At 50.8% G+C, this 18393-nt stretch overlaps 1 protein-coding gene across 1 annotated transcript in view; it reads left to right on the forward strand.

The window, feature by feature from the left end:
* Positions 1–18393, forward strand: part of LOC106592988 (EH domain-binding protein 1) — a 217570-nt gene that overhangs the window by 113500 nt on the left and 85677 nt on the right. Inside the window, exons 8-11 of the mRNA XM_082972330.1 lie at positions 84–191; positions 3577–3732; positions 6480–6771; positions 14961–15195. Of these exons, the coding sequence (XP_082828456.1) occupies positions 84–191; positions 3577–3732; positions 6480–6771; positions 14961–15195 (791 nt within the window). The remainder of the gene's footprint in view (positions 1–83; positions 192–3576; positions 3733–6479; positions 6772–14960; positions 15196–18393) is intronic.

The raw sequence follows: 18393 nt of genomic DNA on the forward strand, positions 1-18393 counted from the left end.
CTGTGAATATATGTGTGTATTGTATGTTTTCTCTCTGCTCACTGCTGTCCTCCCTTCCTGCTCTCTGGCCTGGTTGTTTTCAGAGATGGTAAACCAGCTCAATGCTCTCAGCTGCTTAGCCGGAGATCCTGAAGACTACTTCCTAAAGCTGGCTAGTAAAACACCAAGCAGCGCTCAGTCTCCCTCCCAAGGTCTTTCTGTTTTCAACTTTCAACCTTTTCTCTTTTTCTTTCTCACTCGTTCTCACTGTCTCGTTCTGTTGTTCTGTCCCTTTTTGTCTTGTTCTTTCTAACTCTCGTTTCTCTCTCTCCTGCTCTAGCTTGCTCTCTCTCTCTCTACTGCCCTAGCCCTCTCTCCCTCTACTGCCCTAGCCCTCTCTCCCTCTACTGCCCTAGCTCTCTCTCTACTGCCCTAGCCCTCTCTCCCTCTACTGCCCTAGCTCTCTCTCTACTGCCCTAGCCCTCTCTCCCTCTACTGCCCTAGCTCTCTCTCTACTGCCCTAGCCCTCTCTCCCTCTACTGCCCTAGCTCTCTCTCTACTGCCCTAGCCCTCTCTCCCTCTACTGCCCTAGCTCTCTCTCTACTGCCCTAGCCCTCTCTCCCTCTACTGCCCTAGCTCTCCCTCTACTGCCCTAGCTCTCCCTCTACTGCCCTAGCCCTCTCTCCCTCTACTGCCCTAGCTCTCCCTCTACTGCCCTAGCCCTCTCTCCCTCTACTGCCCTAGCTCTCTCTCTACTGCCCTAGCTCTCCCTCTACTGCCCTAGCTCTCTCTCTCTCTACTGCCCTAGCCCTCTCTCCCTCTACTGCCCTAGCTCTCCTTCTACTGCCCTAGCTCTCTCTCTGCTGCCCTAGCTCGCTCTCTACTGCCCTAGCCCTTACTCTCTACTGCCCTAGCTCTCTCTCTACTGCCCTAGCTCTCTCCTGCCCTAGCCCTTACTCTCTCCTGCCCTAGCCCTTACTATCTACTGCCCTAGCTCTTTCTCTCTACTGCCCTAGCCCTTACTCTCTACTGCCCTAGCTCTCTCTCTACTGGCCTATCCCTTACTCTCTACTGCCCTAGCTCTATCTCTACTGCCCTAGCTCTATCTCTACTGCCCTAGCTCTATACTGCCCTAGCTCTCTCTCTACTGCCCAAGCCCTTACTCTCTACTGCCCTAGCTCTCTCTCTACTGGCCTAGCCCTTACTCTCTACTGCCCTAGCTCTTTCTCTCTACTGCCCTAGCTGTCTTTCTACTGCCCTAGCTGTCTTTCTACTGCCCTAGCTCTCTCTCTCTACTGCCCTAGCACTCTCTCAACTGTTCTCTCTCTACTCCACTCTCTCTCTCTCTCTCTCTCTTCTGCCCTCTCTCGCTCTCTCTCTACTGCCCGCTCTCTCTCTACTGCCCTCTCTCGCTCTCTCTCTACTACCTTCTCTCGCTCTCTCTCTACTGCCCTGTCTCGTTCTCTACTGCCCTCTCTCGCTCTCTCTCTACTGCCCTCTCTCGCTCTCTCTCTACTGCCCTCTCGCTCTCTCTCTACTGCCCTCTCTCGCTCTCTCTCTACTGCTCTCTCTACTGCCCTGTCTCGTTCTCTACTGCCCTCTCTCGCTCTCTCTCTACTACCCTCTCTTGCTCTCTCTCTACTGCCCTCTCTCGCTCTCTCTCTACTGCCCTCTCTCTCTCTCTACTGCCCTCTCTCTCTCTCTACTGCCCTCTCTCTCTCTCTACTGCCCTCTCTCTCTCTCTACTGCCCCCTCTCTTGCTCGATCTCTACTGCCCCCTCTCTCTCTCTCTACTGCCCTCTCTCGCTCTCTCTCTACTGCCCTCTCTCGCTCTCTCTACTCCCTCTCTCGCTCTCTCTCTACTGCCCTCTCTCTCTCTACTGCCCTCTTTCGCTCTCTCTACTCCCTCTCTCGCTCTCTCTCTACTGCCCTCTCTCTCTACTGCCCTCTCTCGCTCTCTCTCTACTGCCCTCTCTCGCTCTCTCTACTCCCTCTCTCGCTCTCTCTCTACTGCCCTCTCTCTCTCTACTGCCCTCTCTCGCTCTCTCTACTCCCTCTCTCGCTCTCTCTCTACTGCCCTCTCTCTCTCTACTGCCCTCTCTCGCTCTCTCTCTACTGCCCTCTCTCGCTCTCTCTCTATTGCCCTCTCTCGCTCTCTCTCTACTGCCCTCTCTCGCTCTCTCTCTATTGCCCTCTCTCGCTCTCTCTCTACTACCCTCTCTCGCTCTCTCTCTATTGCCCTCTCTCGCTCTCTCTCTACTGCCCTCTCTCTCTCTACTGCCCTCTCTCGCTCTCTCTCTATTGCCCTCTCTCGCTCTCTCTCTACTGCCCTCTCTCGCTCTCTCTCTATTGCCCTCTCTCGCTCTCTCTCTACTACCCTCTCTCGCTCTCTCTCTATTGCCCTCTCTCGCTCTCTCTCTACTGCCCTCTCTCTCTCTACTGCCCTCTCTCGCTCTCTCTCTACTGCCCTCTCTCGCTCTCTCTCTACTGCCCTCTCTCGCTCTCTCTCTACTGCCCTCTCTCGCTCTCTCTCTACTGCCCCCTCTCTCTCTCTCTCTACTGCCCCCTCTCTCTCTCTCTTTCTACTGCCCTCTCTCTCTCTCTACTACCCCCCCCCCCCCCCTCTCTCTCTCTCTCTCTCTCTCTCTCTCTCTGTACCATTGGTGACGTGGTCGTGTTGCCTGGTGTTCCCGTGTTGTACTTCAGATTACGTTTAGTACATTGGTTGGTTTTCATTGGCTGTTTTTCTGTCCTTTTTCAGTTTGCCCTCTTGGTGTCCAAGCCCCTGAACCCTGAACCTCCCCCTTTTGTCTGCAATTTGTAGTGAACCAATGACCAGTCATATTCCTCGTCTATGGTGTTGCTTTGTCACCATAGAGAAAAGAACACACACATACACACACACAATGCTGCTGCCACTTGTGACAATGATGGCCTAATATGGCCCAGAATGCAGCAGGAGAAATACCACACCTTATCAGCTACTACCACTTCACTACGTATACACACACACACACACACACACACCTACACACACACACTCTCTCACACACACGCTCGTCATCTCACTCACTCTGTGCATAGACTTTCTCACGCTCACATACCGCATTCAGAAGCACACACAGTTACCATTTTGTTTCTCACACACTGTTGAGACACGGACACACACACAACCTAGACAGGCATTGTTGTCTTGATGATGAAGAAGATGAATCTCTGAGCTCTGTAGCGACTCCCAGCCTGCACTAGTGGTTTCTCATGGCAACCCGGTTCCATCATTCTCTGTTGAATTCCACCGCTGGACTGCTACTGTAGTGAAACTGGACAGGGATGGACAGGCATTAACCAGTCACCTTTTACCAGAAGGAAGGAATACTTCTGGAAACCAAATGAACTTGAGTGGTTCACTCCAAAGTGCAGATTCTTTGTATCTTTTTATTTCTGGATGTTTGTCTTCATTTTTGACCCTTTCATCAGGGTTGGTTGTGAAGGTGTTTATCTCAACTCATTTTCTTTCGCTAGTTTGAACTATTTTCCTTTTTTTTGTTGTTAATTTGTTCTTTCGTTCCTGCATTGTTTTGGTTCCCATGGCGACAGAGCTGATCAGTAAGCTGAACTTCCTGGAGGAGGATCAGGACACGCCACCTGCCCTCTGCTCCAATCCCTTTGAAGATCCAGCTGATGATGTTGATGACCCCTCCCACCTGGAACACACCAATCACTTCAACCCGTTCGGTGACCCGGATGATGGTGGTAGGCATGACCTTTGACCTCTATCTCCCTGTTCTGTCTCTCTCTACCTCTACTTCCTGTCTCTCTCTGTCTATCTCTCTCTGTACTGTATGTCTACCTGTCTGTAAGGGATTAGGGGTTTTAGCAGTTTGATTTACACTGCATGGTCAAAAGTATGTGGACACCTGCTCGTTGAACATTCATTCCAAAATCAGGGGCATAAATATGGAACTGGTCCCCTCTTTGCTGCTATAACAGCCTCCACTCTTCTGGGAAGGCTTTCCACTAGATGTTGGAACAATGCTGCGGGGACTTGCTTCCATTCAGCCACAACAGCATTAGTGAGGTCGGGTACTGATGATAGCTCGCAGTCGGCGTTCCAATTCATCCCAAAAGGTGTTTGATGGGGTTGAGGTCAGGCTCTGTGCAGGCCAGTCAAGTTCTTCCACACCCATTTTGACAAACCATTTCTGTATGAACCTCACTTTGTGCACGGGGGCATTGTCATGCTGAAACAGGAAAGGGCCTTCCCCAAACTGTTGCCACAAAGTTGGAAGCACAGAATTGTCTAGAATGTCATTGTATGCTGTAGCGTTAAGATTTCCCTTCTCTGGAACTAAGGGGCCTGAACCATGAAAAACAGCCCCAGACCATTATTCTTCCTTCAGCAAACTTTACAGTTGGCACTATGCATTAGGACAGAGGTGTCCACATAATGTTGGTGTACATTATTATGGGGTCAACATCAAAGACTGATTTATTATCCTTTATGAGGTTTTATATTGTGTTTTCTATCCAAGTTTAATGACATAGTTGTTGAAAGATGTATTTTATTGTTCTGAGGTTGTTTATAAAGTGCCTGCCATACTAAATATTACCCTTTTGCTGCTGTCGAGATGTCAAGAAATGTCACGCAGCATTGTGAATCCTGTGTGTTTATGTATTCTGTCAGTAAAGCAGAAGACTGTCTGACAGACAGACAGCTAAGATAATATTGACCCGTCTCTCTCTCTCTCGCCCTCTCTCTCTCTCGCTGTCTCTCTCTTCTCTGTTTCTCTCTCTCTCTCTGTCTCTCTCTCTCTCTCTGTCTTTTTCTGTCTCTGTCTTTCTCTTTCTCTGTCTTATCCTCTCTCTTGTCTTTCTTTCTCTGTCTCTCTCTCGCCGTCTCTCTCTCTCTCTCTCTCTCTCTCTCTCTCTCTCTCGCTGTCTCTCTCTCTTCTCTGTTTCTCTCTCTCGCTGTCTCTCTCTCTTCTCTGTTTCTCTCTCTCGCTGTCTCTCTCTCTTCTCTGTTTCTCTCTCTCGCTGTCTCTCTCTCTTCTCTGTTTCTCTCTCTCGCTGTCTCTCTCTCTTCTTTGTCTTTGTCTTTTTCTGTCTCTGTCTTTCTCTCTCTCTCTTATCCTCTCTCTGTCTTTCTCTCTCTGTCTTTCTCTCTCTGTCTTTCTCTCTCTCTCTTTCTCTCTCTGTCTCTGTCTCTCTGACCATATTAGACAGACATGACTCTCTGTCTCTCTGACCATAGTAGACAGACATGACTCTCTGTCTCTGTCTCTCTGACCATAGTAGACAGACATGACTCTCTGTCTCTGTCTCTCTGACCATAGTAGACAGACATGACTCTCTGTCTCTGTCTCTCTGACCATAGTAGACAGACATGACTCTCTGTCTCTGTCTCTCTGACCATAGTAGACAGACATGACTCTCTGTCTCTGTCTCTCTGACCATAGTAGACAGACATGACTCTCTGTCTCTGTCTCTCTGACCATATTAGACAGACATGACTCTCTGTCTCTGTCTCTCTGACCATAGTAGACAGACATGACTCTCTGTCTCTCTGACCATATTAGACAGACATGACTCTCTGTCTCTGTCTCTCTGACCATAGTAGACAGACATGACTCTCTGTCTCTGTCTCTCTGACCATATTAGACAGACATGACTCTCTGTCTCTCTCTCTCTGACCATAGTAGACAGACATGACTCTCTGTCTCTGTCTCTCTGACCATAGTAGACAGACATGACTCTCTGTCTCTGTCTCTCTGACCATAGTAGACAGACATGACTCTCTGTCTCTGTCTCTCTGACCATAGTAGACAGACATGACTCTCTGTCTCTGTCTCTCTCGACCATAGTAGACAGACATGACTCTCTGTCTCTGTCTCTCTGACCATAGTAGACAGACATGACTCTCTGTCTCTGTCTCTCTGACCATAGTAGACAGACATGACTCTCTGTCTCTGTCTCTCTGACCATAGTAGACAGACATGACTCTCTGTCTCTGTCTCTCTGACCATAGTAGACAGACATGACTCTCTGTCTCTGTCTCTCTGACCATAGTAGACAGACATGACTCTCTGTCTCTGTCTCTCTGACCATAGTAGACAGACATGACTCTCTGTCTCTCTGACCATAGTAGACAGACATGACTCTCTGTCTCTCTGACCATAGTAGACAGACATGACTCTCTGTCTCTGTCTCTCTGACCAAAGTAGACAGACATGACTCTCTGTCTCTGTCTCTCTGACCATAGTAGACAGACATGACTCTCTGTCTCTGTCTCTCTGACCATAGTAGACAGACATGACTCTCTGTCTCTGTCTCTTTCCTTCATCAGAGTGTGAGGAGGGTTCAGCCCTGAGTGACAAGCCTCTTGTTTTATCTTACAGGATGTTTATTTGTTTTAGCCTTGCCTTTAATCAGAACTAGTATATTGTGTGTGTGTGTGTGTGTGTGTGTGTTTATATCTCTAACCTCCTCTGTCTTCCCCCCAGACACAGGGCCCCCCTCCCTCACCCTCCGACAGGACCCAGTGGCCTACTATGTCCAAGAACCCTCCAACCCCTTCGACGAAGACGAAGTCAACCCACACTCACACACAGAGTACAACCCGTTTGACGAGCCCGACCAGGACCCAGACCTTGTCCCAGACCCCGACCCCCAGGGGCCCCAGGTCCAGCAGCCGGAGGCTCCCAAACCCAGGGGGAGGAAGGGGGTCAGGCCAGTGGATATGAGCAAGTATCTGTATGCTGATACCAACGCACCACCAGAGGACCAACTGGATGAGTGAGTTACAGGGGGATGTGGGGGGGTTAAAGAGTGTGGGGGGGTCGGTGAGTGGGGGGGTTAAAGAGTGTGTGTGTCTGTGTGTGTGTGTGTGTGTGTGTGTGTGTGTGTGTGTGTGTGTGTGTGTGTGTGTGTGTGTGTGGGTGTTCAGACATTTGGGGATGATTACGGGGTTCAGTCATAAAGTGAATTTGTACTCTAGTGTGTGTCAGGGTTTCTGTTAGGAAAATGGGAAGATTTTAATTTCACGGCCATTTGAGAAATGTACTGGACCCATATATATTGGGTCACTCTCATTGGGTGCATAAGCCATTAGGCCGTCCACTCACAGTGCTCGGAACAACAGCCAATCACATTTAGATGACGGTAATTCATCTGAACAGAGCATTCAACTCATGTAATAAAGCAAACAATCAAATGTAGTTTTCAAACATTTGCCAAAATGCAATTTGTGTGAAAACAGCATTCTAAACAGAGCCCCTTCAAAAAGACTTCACCAGAAAGCTGGACCGAGCCACAGAGGAATAGAGGATCATTAGCTTCTTTTAAATAAAATAGTTGTGGATTGTTTCAGATCACAAGCCCGTTGGCCTATTTCAGAAGCTCGCAATTTGGGCAGCGTACATGGTCATAGGTCTAGCTAATTATTGAGTTGTGTCTGTCAGTGTAAAGCATCTAAAATATGTGTAAAGATAATGTGTCGTGTATAATTTAAAATGTTAAGATGGGAGGGGGGGGGGGTGAAGATATAGGCCAGTCTCTCTCCAGAATGGCTCAGCAGGGCAGGTGTGTGTGGTGAAGATATAGGCCAGTCTCTCTCCAGAATGGCTCAGCAGGGCAGGTGTGTGTGGTGAAGATATAGGCCAGTCTCTCTCCAGAATGGCTCAGCAGGGCAGGTGTGTGTGGTGAAGATATAGGCCAGTCTCTCTCCAGAATGGCTCAGCAGGGCAGGTGTGTGTGGTGAAGATATAGGCCAGTCTCTCTCCAGAATGGCTCAGCAGGGCAGGTGTGTGTGGTGAAGATATAGGCCAGTCTCTCTCCAGAATGGCTCAGCAGGGCAGGTGTGTGTGGTGAAGATATAGGCCAATCTCTCTCCAGAATGGCTCAGCTGTCTCCCGCCAGTTCATGGCATTCATTGTGTGAATTGTTTGCCTTTTTATTGTTTATTTGTATCAATTCTTCATTACATATGTCACCAGTAGTAAATGTACCATTAATCCCCATCATTTGGTTAGTTAATTTTCTGTAAATGCGTCTATTAATTACAGTAATTTACAGTTCTCATTCTCGGAGTGGGAACATTGTTTGCAGAGTTCACAACCTGTTACACTTGTGAGAAACAAGATTGGGTTGATTTAATAACCATTATTTATGAGATTTGTACATTTGTTTTTCGTTGTCTTTTGTTTGGGGTTCTCCATGTGAGGAAACGGGTACACGTCTGCTTTCTCTGTCCTGATAATGTTGAGGAAGCGCACGCATGCCTGAGCCCGTAGAGAAGTACCTGGCCTGCTGCACGGAAATGTAGGAAAGTGTTTTTTTTTTTTAACAATGATAATATATTGAAACTACAGTTCCTCACAGTAAGCTATTTGAAACATCTTTCCACCAATCTCCCCCTCTAATCACCAATCCTCGGTGTGAAAGAGCAGTGGAAGTTATAGTCCTGCTGCAGCAGCATAGGCTGTGAGTTCCATGTGCTAATTTCATTAGCCGCCAATGGATCACGGTGTATCAATGTGTCCATATGACAGAGGCTGGTGATCTTGACTTTTAACATTTTAGATTTCAAGCATTTTAATTGACATTTTTTCTGATTAACCACGTGACAATGATTTTGAGAAACGAGAAGATTATTATTGAAATGAAACACGAAAATGCGCATATGAAAATCGGAACGGTAGAAATGGTAAGATACATTTGAAGCTTCGCCAAACTTGAAACTCACGCTCTGCCTATGAATCTTTATAAAATATTTGCCTCCACGTTTCCACGGTCAGATTCTGCGTACAGGCTACTTTGAAGCAAGACATGCTTCATAATATGAAATTAAACATTCAGGTTTCAAACAATGAGGTATTTTCAAAGTGCATACTGCCTCCAGCTCACATTGTGGAGGAAGCGCTCAGAGCCTCATAGCCTGTTGCACTTGAATGGTGAATGGGAGGCACGCTTCAACTGCCAGTTGAGAAATAAAAATAGCTATTTTTAATCGTGCACCCAAAACTGTGTTTAACATGTGATTGCATTTAGCATTTTGGCGCAATGAATGGGCTTATTAAAAGCATGTTTTACTCCAGCAGCAACCAGCTGAGGAGATGCAGGAGAAATCCCCCTCAAAATAGTCTCTGAATGCTGTGCGTGTGTGATAGTTGTGTTGGATAAATAAGATACATGATGACCAATGAAAATACACACAGGCCAATTTAATTCCGCTAAATTATGCAAATGACCTATAGACTGATAAGCATGACGGTATATGTATTTCCGTCAGATTAATAAAACACTATGGGATTTTCTTTCTTCTCTCCTGGTCATTTCGGCCGGCAAAATTTTTATTTATCGGCAAAAAAAAGGGACAAAAGCAGTCAATTGCCAGCTAACGGAAACCCTGGTGTGTGTATCTGTGTTTATCTTCGTGTGTGTGTTTGCGAGTTACACAAGGGCCCTCCAACCCTGAGACACAGAGTGACTTGGGAGCTCTTTCAGAAACAAGGACTCTGTTGTTCCCTGCATTCTTTCTGCTTGTCTGCCCCCTCTATCCCCCTCACCTCTGTCCTCCATCCCTCTTCACCCCCTCTCACTACAAAATACTGCCTCATGACTCCTTGTCAAACAGCAATTTATAATTAGTTAAACCTTCCATTTTGGTGAGTTGTGGAGGTGGGGTACAGTTCTCTTGGGTAAACTCTCAAATTAAACTTGGAAATAATACGATAAGCCGATCTTTCCTATTCAGTTTGGGTTGAGGGGATATTTGCTACGGTGCCCCTTTAACTTTGTCAAAACCCTAGAATACTCAGCAAAATACTCATCCCCCTCGCTAACATTCCTCCTCCCATCCCCCTCGCTAACATTCCTCCTCCCATCCCCCTCGCTAACATTCCTCCTCCATCCCCCTCGCTAACATTCCTCCTCCCACCCCCCTCGCTAACATTCCACCTCCCACCCCCCTCGCTAACAATCCTCCTCCCAACCCCCTCGCTAACAATCCTCCTCCCATCCCCCTCGCTAACAATCCTCCTCCCAACCCCCTCGCTAACAATCCTCCTCCCATCCCCCTCGCTAACAATCCTCCTCCCAACCCCCTCGCTAACAATCCTCCTCCTAACCCCCTCGCTAACATTCCTCCTCCCATCCCTCTCGCTAACATTCCTCCTCCCACCCCCTCGCTAACATTCCACCTCCCACCCCCCTCGCTAACAATCCTCCTCCCAACCCCCTCGCTAACAATCCTCCTCCCATCCCCCTCGCTAACAATCCTCCTCCCAACCCCCTCGCTAACAATCCTCCTCCCATCCCCCTCGCTAACATTCCTCATCCCATCCCCCTCGCTAACATTCCTCCTCCCATCCCCCTCGCTAACATTCCTCCTCCCATCCCCCTCGCTAACATTCCTCCTCCCACCCCCCTCGCTAACATTCCTCCTCCCACCCCCTCGCTAACATTCCTCCTCCCATCCTCCTCGCTAACATTCCTCCTCCCATCCCCCTCGCTAACATTCCTCCTCCCAACCCCCTCGCTAACATTCCTCCTCCCACCCCCCTCGCTAACATGTCTCCTCCCATCCCCCTCGCTAACATTCCTCCTCCCAACCCCCTCGCTAACAATCCTCCTCCCAACCCCCTCGCTAACATTTCTCCTCCCAACCCCTCGCTAACATTCCTCCTCCCATCCCCCTCGCTAACATATCTCCTCCCACCCCCCTCGCTAACATTCCTCCTCCCACCCCCCCACGCTAACATTCCTCCTCCCACTGCCCCACGCTAACATTCCTCCTCCCACCCCCTCGCTAACATTCCTCCTCCCACCCCCTCGCTAACATTCCTCCTCCCACCCCCTCGCTAACATTCCTCCTCCCACCCCCCCACGCTAACATTCCTCCTCCCACCCCCCTCGCTAACATTCCTCCTCCCACCCCCCTCGCTAACATTCCTCCTCCCACCCCCCTCGCTAACATTCCTCCTCCCACCCCCCCACGCTAACATTCTTCCTCCCACCCCCCCACGCTAACATTCCTCCTCCCACCCCCCCACGCTAACATTCCTCCTCCCACCCCCTCGCTAACATTCCCCCTCCCACCCCCTCACAGGCCACTCCTAGGTTATTGAGTCCACCATGTTTTTTGTTGTTGTCCCAGGCAACATCCCAAATGGCACCCTATTAACTACTTAGTGCAATACTTTCATGTAGTGTTTATATAGACAATATGGTGGCATTTGGGACTTTTGTTTTGACTGGGGCTGTGGAGGGAGAGAGAGAGAGAGCTCAGTGTTTTGACTGGGGCTGTGGAGGGAGAGAGCTCAGTGTTTTGACTGGGGCTGTGGAGAGGGAGAGAGAGAGAGCTCAGTGTTTTGACTGGGGCTGTAGAGAGAGAGAGAGAGAGAGAGAGAGAGAGAGAGAGAGAGAGAGAGAGAGAGAGAGAGAGAGAGAGAGAGAGAGAGAGAGAGAGAGAGAGAGAGAGAGAGAGAGAGAGAGAGAGAGAGAGAGAGAGAGAGAGAGAGAGAGAGAGAGAGAGAGAGAGAGAGAGAGAGAGAGAGAGAGAGAGAGAGAGAGAGAGAGAGAGAGAGAGAGAGAGAGAGAGAGAGAGAGAGAGAGAGAGAGAGAGCTCAGTGTTTTGACTGGGGCTGTGGAGGGGAGAGAGAGAGAGCTCAGTGTTTTGACTGGGGCCGTGGTGTATACCATTCTTCAATGGCGTGTTACATTGTCACATCTGAGTGTACCTTCAAATCCTCCTGTCCAAGCTAGGGACAGTGATGATCTGATAAGCAGCATCCTTCCTGGAAAGCTTGGAAGTTGTGCCTAATAATAACCAACCTAAAGCTATTTATGCACCTAGCAAGCTAACATGGCACTCTGTCAGGTAGTAAGCTATAGTTACCCATAGCTGCCTGGCTAGCTTTATCGTTTGGTTATTTGTTCCAATACATTTTAAAATTCCGCCCAAAAATGTGTTTTAGCTCGCTAGCTACATTTAAAGGATCCTCACGATGAGTCTGAGACACTTTGAGCATCATATTCCCATTTGCCACCTCTAAAATGAATGTTGTCTATATATATTTGTTAGCTAGCTAGCATACAAGAGTAGTACTTTTCTCTCGCATGCCTGGGGCGGCAGGTAGCCTAGTCGTTAGAGCGTTGGACTATTAACCGAAAGGTTGCAAGATCGAATCCCCGAGCTGACAAGGTAAAAATCTGTCGTTCTGCCCCTGAACAAGGCAGTTAACCCACTGTTCCTAGGCTGTCATTGTAAATAAGAATTTGTTCTTAACTGACTTGCCTAGTTAAATAAAGGTAAAATAAAAAAATGCAGTCACATTGATTAAATTGGACACTTCGCGGCCACCGCAGTTTGACACGTGACTACAGTTTGCATTGAATTGTGGGTCATAACAACCCCGCGAGTGATAGTAGTTCACTTGCTCCCTCGAGCTAAATCGGGGGGGGGGTGTGTGTGTGTAACGTTTGTGAATTGGACCACCACTTAAGATAGCAATCAAACTGCATCCGGTTTCAACAGGGATCCCCTGAGGGAAAGTGGCTGGGCTGAGGGGGGTAAAAATTACACGATTGGACTGCAGCCTGGGTCTTTTCACATGTCTTTTAGCCAAGGCAGGTCTGTCAAAGATGAATGCCACACCCTCTATGGCTCTGCTTTTCTCTCCTCCTTTCTCCTCTGATCTCTTGGCCGGGGTTAGATACACACTGAGTGTTGAATGAGTGACGTGGAGCGGTGTAGCCTGTTTCAACCCTGCGGGCTGGCTGACCTGTGTATTGATAAGATCCTGTGTGTGTGTGTGTGTGTGTGTGTGTGTGTCTGTCAGTGCCCAGCATGGCAGTTGGGATATGAGGTCACTCAGAGCTGACCTCAGAGCACCTGTGTCCTGTGTTAGCCAACCATCCGTTTAACTCACCGTTGTGTGTGTACTTTTGACTTACTGCTAGCCGTGTGGTTCTGTGGTACTGCTAGCCGTGTTGTGGTTCTGTGGTACTGCTAGCCGTGTTGTGGTTCTGTGGTACTGCTAGCCGTGTTGTGGTTCTGTGGTACTGCTAGCCGTGTTGTGTGTTAGCCAACCATCCGTTTAACTCACCGTTGTGTGTGTACTTTTGACTTACTGCTAGCCGTGTGGTTCTGTGGTACTGCTAGCCGTGTTGTGGTTCTGTGGTATTGCTAGCCGTGTTGTGGTTCTGTGGTACTGCTAGCCGTGTTGTGGTTCTGAGGTACTGCTAGCCGTGTGATGGTTCTGTGGTACTGCTAGCCGTGTTGTGGTTCTGAGGTACTGCTAGCCGTGTTGTGGTTCTGAGGTGCTGCTAGCCGTGTTGTGGTTCTGAGGTGCTGCTAGCCGTGTTATGGTTCTGAGGTACTGCTAGCCGTGTGGTGGTTCTGAGGTGCTGCTAGCCGTGTTGTGGTTCTGAGGTACTGCTAGCCATGTTGTGGTTCTGTGGTAATACTAGCCGTGTTGTGGTTCTGAGGTACTGCTAGCCGTGTTGTGGTTCTGCGGTAATACTAGCCGTGTTGTGGTTCTGAGGTACTGCTAGCCGTGTTGTGGTTCTGAGGTACTGCTAGCCGTGTTGTGGTTCTGTGGTAATACTAGCCGTGTTGTGGTTCTGAGGTACTGCTAGCCGTGTTGTGGTTCTGAAGGTACTGCTAGCCGTGTTGTGGTTCTGTGGTACTGCTAGCCGTGTTGTGGATCTGAGGTACTGCTAGACGTGTTGTGGATCTGAGGTACTGCTAGACGTGTTGTGGTTCTGAGGTACTGCTAGCCGTGTTGTGGTTCTGTGGTACTGCTAGCCGTGTTGTGGTTCTGTGGTACTGCTAGCCGTGTTGTGGATCTGAGGTACTGCTAGCCGTGTTGTGGTTCTGAGGTACTGCTAGACGTGTTGTGGTTCTGTGGTACTGCTAGCCGTGTTGTGGATCTGAGGTACTGCTAGACGTGTTGTGGTTCTGAGGTACTGCTAGCCGTGTTGTGGTTCTGAGGTACTGCTAGCCGTGTTGTGGTTCTGAGGTACTGCTAGACGTGTTGTGGTTCTGTGGTACTGCTAGCCGTGTTGTGGATCTGAGGTACTGCTAGCCGTGTTGTGGTTCTGAGGTACTGCTAGCCGTGTTGTGGTTCTGTGGTACTGCTAGCCGTGTTGTGGTTCTGTGGTACTGCTAGCCGTGTTGTGGATCTGAGGTACTGCTAGCCGTGTTGTGGTTCTGAGGTACTGCTAGACGTGTTGTGGTTCTGAGGTACTGCTAGCCGTGTTGTGGTTCTGAGGTACTGCTAGCCGTGTTGTGGTTCTGTGGTACTGCTAGCCGTGTTGTGGTTCTGTGGTACTGCTAGCCGTGTTGTGGTTCTGTGGTACTGCTAGACGTGTTGTGGTTCTAAGGTACTGCTAGACGTGTTGTGGTTCTGTGGTACCTGGTCAGCTATTTTAGTGTTGAATGTGTGTTCCTAAGTAAAGGTAGTGTTTTTGACTGTACTTTTGTTTATGTGTATCTCTGTGTTGTTGTTTCTGTCGCACTGCTTTGCTTTATCTTGGCCAGGTCGCAGTTGTAAATGACAACGTGTTCTCAACTGTCCTACCTGGTTAAATAAAGGTGAAATAAATTACATTAAAAAACAGAAGCGTTTTAGAGGATGTAAAGTTATACAATGGCTGTAAAATTCCATTATGTTAGAATCTTTTAATATGCCATGTCTCTCTCCTCTCTCTCCTCTTTCCCCCATGCCCTCTCTCTTGCTCTCTCCCTCGTTCCCCCTCACCCCTCCCTCACTTCCTCTCTCCCCTCCCTCCCTCACTTCCTCTCTTTCCTCTCCCTCCTTCTCTCTCCCTCACTCTTTCCCCATGCTCTCTCCCTTGCTCTCTCCCTCTCCCCTCCCTCGCTCCCTCTCTACCCTCACTCCCTCTCTTCCCTCTCTTTCCCTCACTCCCTCTCTCCCCTCCCTCACTCCGTCTTCCCCCCTCCGTCTCCCCCTCTCCTTCAGATCCAACCCGTTCTACGAGCCTCGGACCTCCAGCCCATCCCTGCCCTCCGGGGGCCCCTCTCCAGACTTCAGTAATCAGAAGAGGAGAGCTCCGCTGCCTCCCAGACCTCCAGGTCCCAGCCCCTCGGCCCCCAACACCTCCAGGGAGGGTGCAGAGAGGGAGAGATTCATGCCCAGTGGACCCAGTGCCGTGGCAGCTGTGGTGGGGCGAGAGCTGGCCTTCTCCTCTCCTAAGGTAAGACTCTTTGAAGAGGGTAGTGGCACTAGAGCAGTGGTATTCAAGAAGTGTGTGTGTGTGTGTGTGTGTGTGTGTGTGTGTGTGTGTGTGTGTGTGTGTAGTTGTGTAGTTGTGTATGCATGTGCCTCCGTGTGTGTCCAGTCACCTCCAACCTCCTCATCTGAATATAGGTATTAGTTTATTGGGCCGTTTGTCTGTTTATTTATTTATTTAAATTCTTCATTTCTGCTAGTTGTAATTAAACGGCTGGTGGTCACACACACATGATGAGCCACCCCAGTGGCCGGGAGTGATTGGGTGGGGGGGTTTAAGTAGTCTATATGAGGTGCAGGGCAGAAAGCATATGAGGGGCTTAAACACATCGGCAGACTGATTACAGGGGGGTAAGAACCCCATCTGCCCCCGTAACCCCCCCGCGGACACACACACACCCTCTCTCCGTGGCTGGCTGTTGTAGTTGTGTAGGACAGGGTTGGTGCAGTAACAGTAATGGTGGTACTATGTAATTAAGGAAGGAGGCTTTATCAACCAGCTGCACAGCCGTGTGACTGTGGGTGAGGGGGTCTAAACAACTTTAATTACCCAGACTCAGTGGCCTGTGGTGGGCTGCACTCCGCCAAGGGCTGCCCCTGTCTTTAGAGCTCAGTGGAGGGAGAGAGGTGGGAGAGAGAAACAGAGGCTGTTGCAGGAGAGATATTCAGCGGAAAATGAGGCCCAGAGTTTAACATGTAGAGGTGGTGACAATAGGGTTTGGTTTCTGTAAATATTCTCACAGAGAAATACACACATACACATCCAAACACACACGGACCATGATGAGAAACTCCTACACACGTGTGTGTGTGTGTGTGTGTGTGTGTGTGTGTGTGTGTGTGTGTGTGTGTGTGTGTGTGTCCGTCCATCCATCCATACTTCGTTGTGGGGGGAGGGTCAACGCAACATATGTATGCATTTACAACTGTCCCTCAAGGGTCTGGAATATCCATCCTGTTTTACACACATCCCCAAACAGATTCCAATGTCCCGTTCTACGTCAGTTCTACATCAGTTCTACGTCAGTTCTACGTCAGTTCTATGTAGTAATATATCCTGATACTTTGGCCAAGGCTTAGCTTCAACTCACTTCTGGCTGCTGCAGAAATCATTTTTAAAGGGTTAGGAAGGACGTTGTTGGAGCAGTGTATTATTTAAGTCCGTCGTGTGGGTGGTGTGGGTGGTGTGGGTGGTGTGGGTGGTGTGGGTGGCGGTTGGTGACGTCCCGCTGGTTGGTTGGTGACGTCCCGCTGGTTGTCTGGTGACGTCCCGCTGGTTGGTTGGTGACGTCCCGCTGGTTGGCTGGTGACGTCCCGCTGGTTGGCTGGTGACGTCCCGCTGGTTGGCTGGTGACGTCCCGCTGGTTGTCTGGTGACGTCCCGCTGGTTGGTTGGTGACGTCCCGCTGGTTGGTTGGTGACGTCCCGCTGGTTGTCTGGTGACGTCCCGCTGGTTGTCTGGTGACGTCCCGCTGGTTGTCTGGTGACGTCCCGCTGGTTGTCTGGTGACGTCCCGCTGGTTGTCTGGTGACGTCCCGCTGGTTGTCTGGTGACGTCCCGCTGGTTGTCTGGTGACGTCCCGCTGGTTGTCTGGTGACGTCCCGCTGGTTGTCTGGTGACGTCCCGCTGGTTGGCTGGTGACGTCCCGCTGGTTGTCTGGTGACGTCCCGCTGGTTGGCTGTTGACGTCCCGCTGGCAGCTGGTGACGTCCCGCTGGTTGTCTGGTGACGTCCCGCTGGTTGGCTGTTGACGTCCCGCTGGTTGGCTGGTGACGTCCCGCTGGTTGGCTGGTGACGTCCCGCTGGTTGTCTGGTGACGTCCCGCTGGTTGTCTGGTGACGTCCCGCTGGTTGTCTGGTGACGTCCCGCTGGCAGCTGGTGACGTCCCGCTGGTTGGCTGGTGACGTCCCGCTGGTTGGCTGTTGACGTCCCGCTGGTTGTCTGGTGACGTCCCGCTGGTTGTCTGGTGACGTCCCGCTGGTTGTCTGGTGACGTCCCGCTGGTTGTCTGGTGACGTCCCGCTGGTTGGCTGGTGACGTCCCGCTGGTTGGCTGGTGACGTCCCGCTGGTTGGTTGGTGACGTCCCGCTGGTTGTCTGGTGACGTCCCGCTGGTTGGCTGGTGACGTCCCGCTGGTTGGCTGGTGACGTCCCGCTGGTTGGTTGGTGACGTCCCGCTGGTTGGTTGGTGACGTCCCGCTGGTTGGCTGGTGACGTCCCGCTGGTTGGTTGGTGACGTCCCGCTGGTTGTCTGGTGACGTCCCGCTGGTTGTCTGGTGACGTCCCGCTGGTTGTCTGGTGACGTCCCGCTGGTTGGCTGGTGACGTCCCGCTGGTTGGTTGGTGACGTCCCGCTGGTTGTCTGGTGACGTCCCGCTGGTTGTCTGGTGACGTCCCGCTGGTTGGTTGGTGACGTCCCGCTGGTTGTCTGGTGACGTCCCGCTGGTTGGCTGGTGACGTCCCGCTGGTTGTCTGGTGACGTCCCGCTGGTTGGCTGGTGACGTCCCGCTGGTTGGTTGGTGACGTCCCGCTGGTTGTCTGGTGACGTCCCGCTGGTTGGTTGGTGACGTCCCGCTGGTTGGTTGGTGACGTCCCGCTGGTTGTCTGGTGACGTCCCGCTGGTTGGTTGGTGACGTCCCGCTGGTTGTCTGGTGACGTCCCGCTGGTTGTCTGGTGACGTCCCGCTGGTTGGCTGGTGACGTCCCGCTGGTTGGTTGGTGACGTCCCGCTGGTTGGTTGGTGACGTCCCGCTGGTTGTCTGGTGACGTCCCGCTGGTTGTCTGGTGACGTCCCGCTGGTTGTCTGGTGACGTCCCGCTGGTTGGTTGGTGACGTCCCGCTGGTTGTCTGGTGACGTCCCGCAGGTTGGTTGGTGACGTCCCGCTGGTTGGTTGGTGACGTCCCGCTGGTTGTCTGGTGACGTCCCGCTGGTTGGTTGGTGACGTCCCGCTGGTTGTCTGGTGACGTCCCGCTGGTTGGTTGGTGACGTCCCGCTGGTTGTCTGGTGACGTCCCGCTGGTTGGTTGGTGACGTCCCGCTGGTTGTCTGGTGACGTTCCGCTGGTTGGCTGTTGACGTCCCGCTGGTTGGTTGGTGACGTCCCGCTGGTTGGTTGGTGACGTCCCGCTGGTTGTCTGGTGACGTCCCGCTGGTTGTCTGGTGACGTCCCG

Source organism: Salmo salar, unplaced genomic scaffold (assembly GCF_965601325.2).
Source record: "Salmo salar unplaced genomic scaffold, fSalSal1 ptg000648l, whole genome shotgun sequence".
In the NCBI taxonomy this organism is placed as follows: Eukaryota; Metazoa; Chordata; class Actinopteri; order Salmoniformes; family Salmonidae; genus Salmo; species Salmo salar.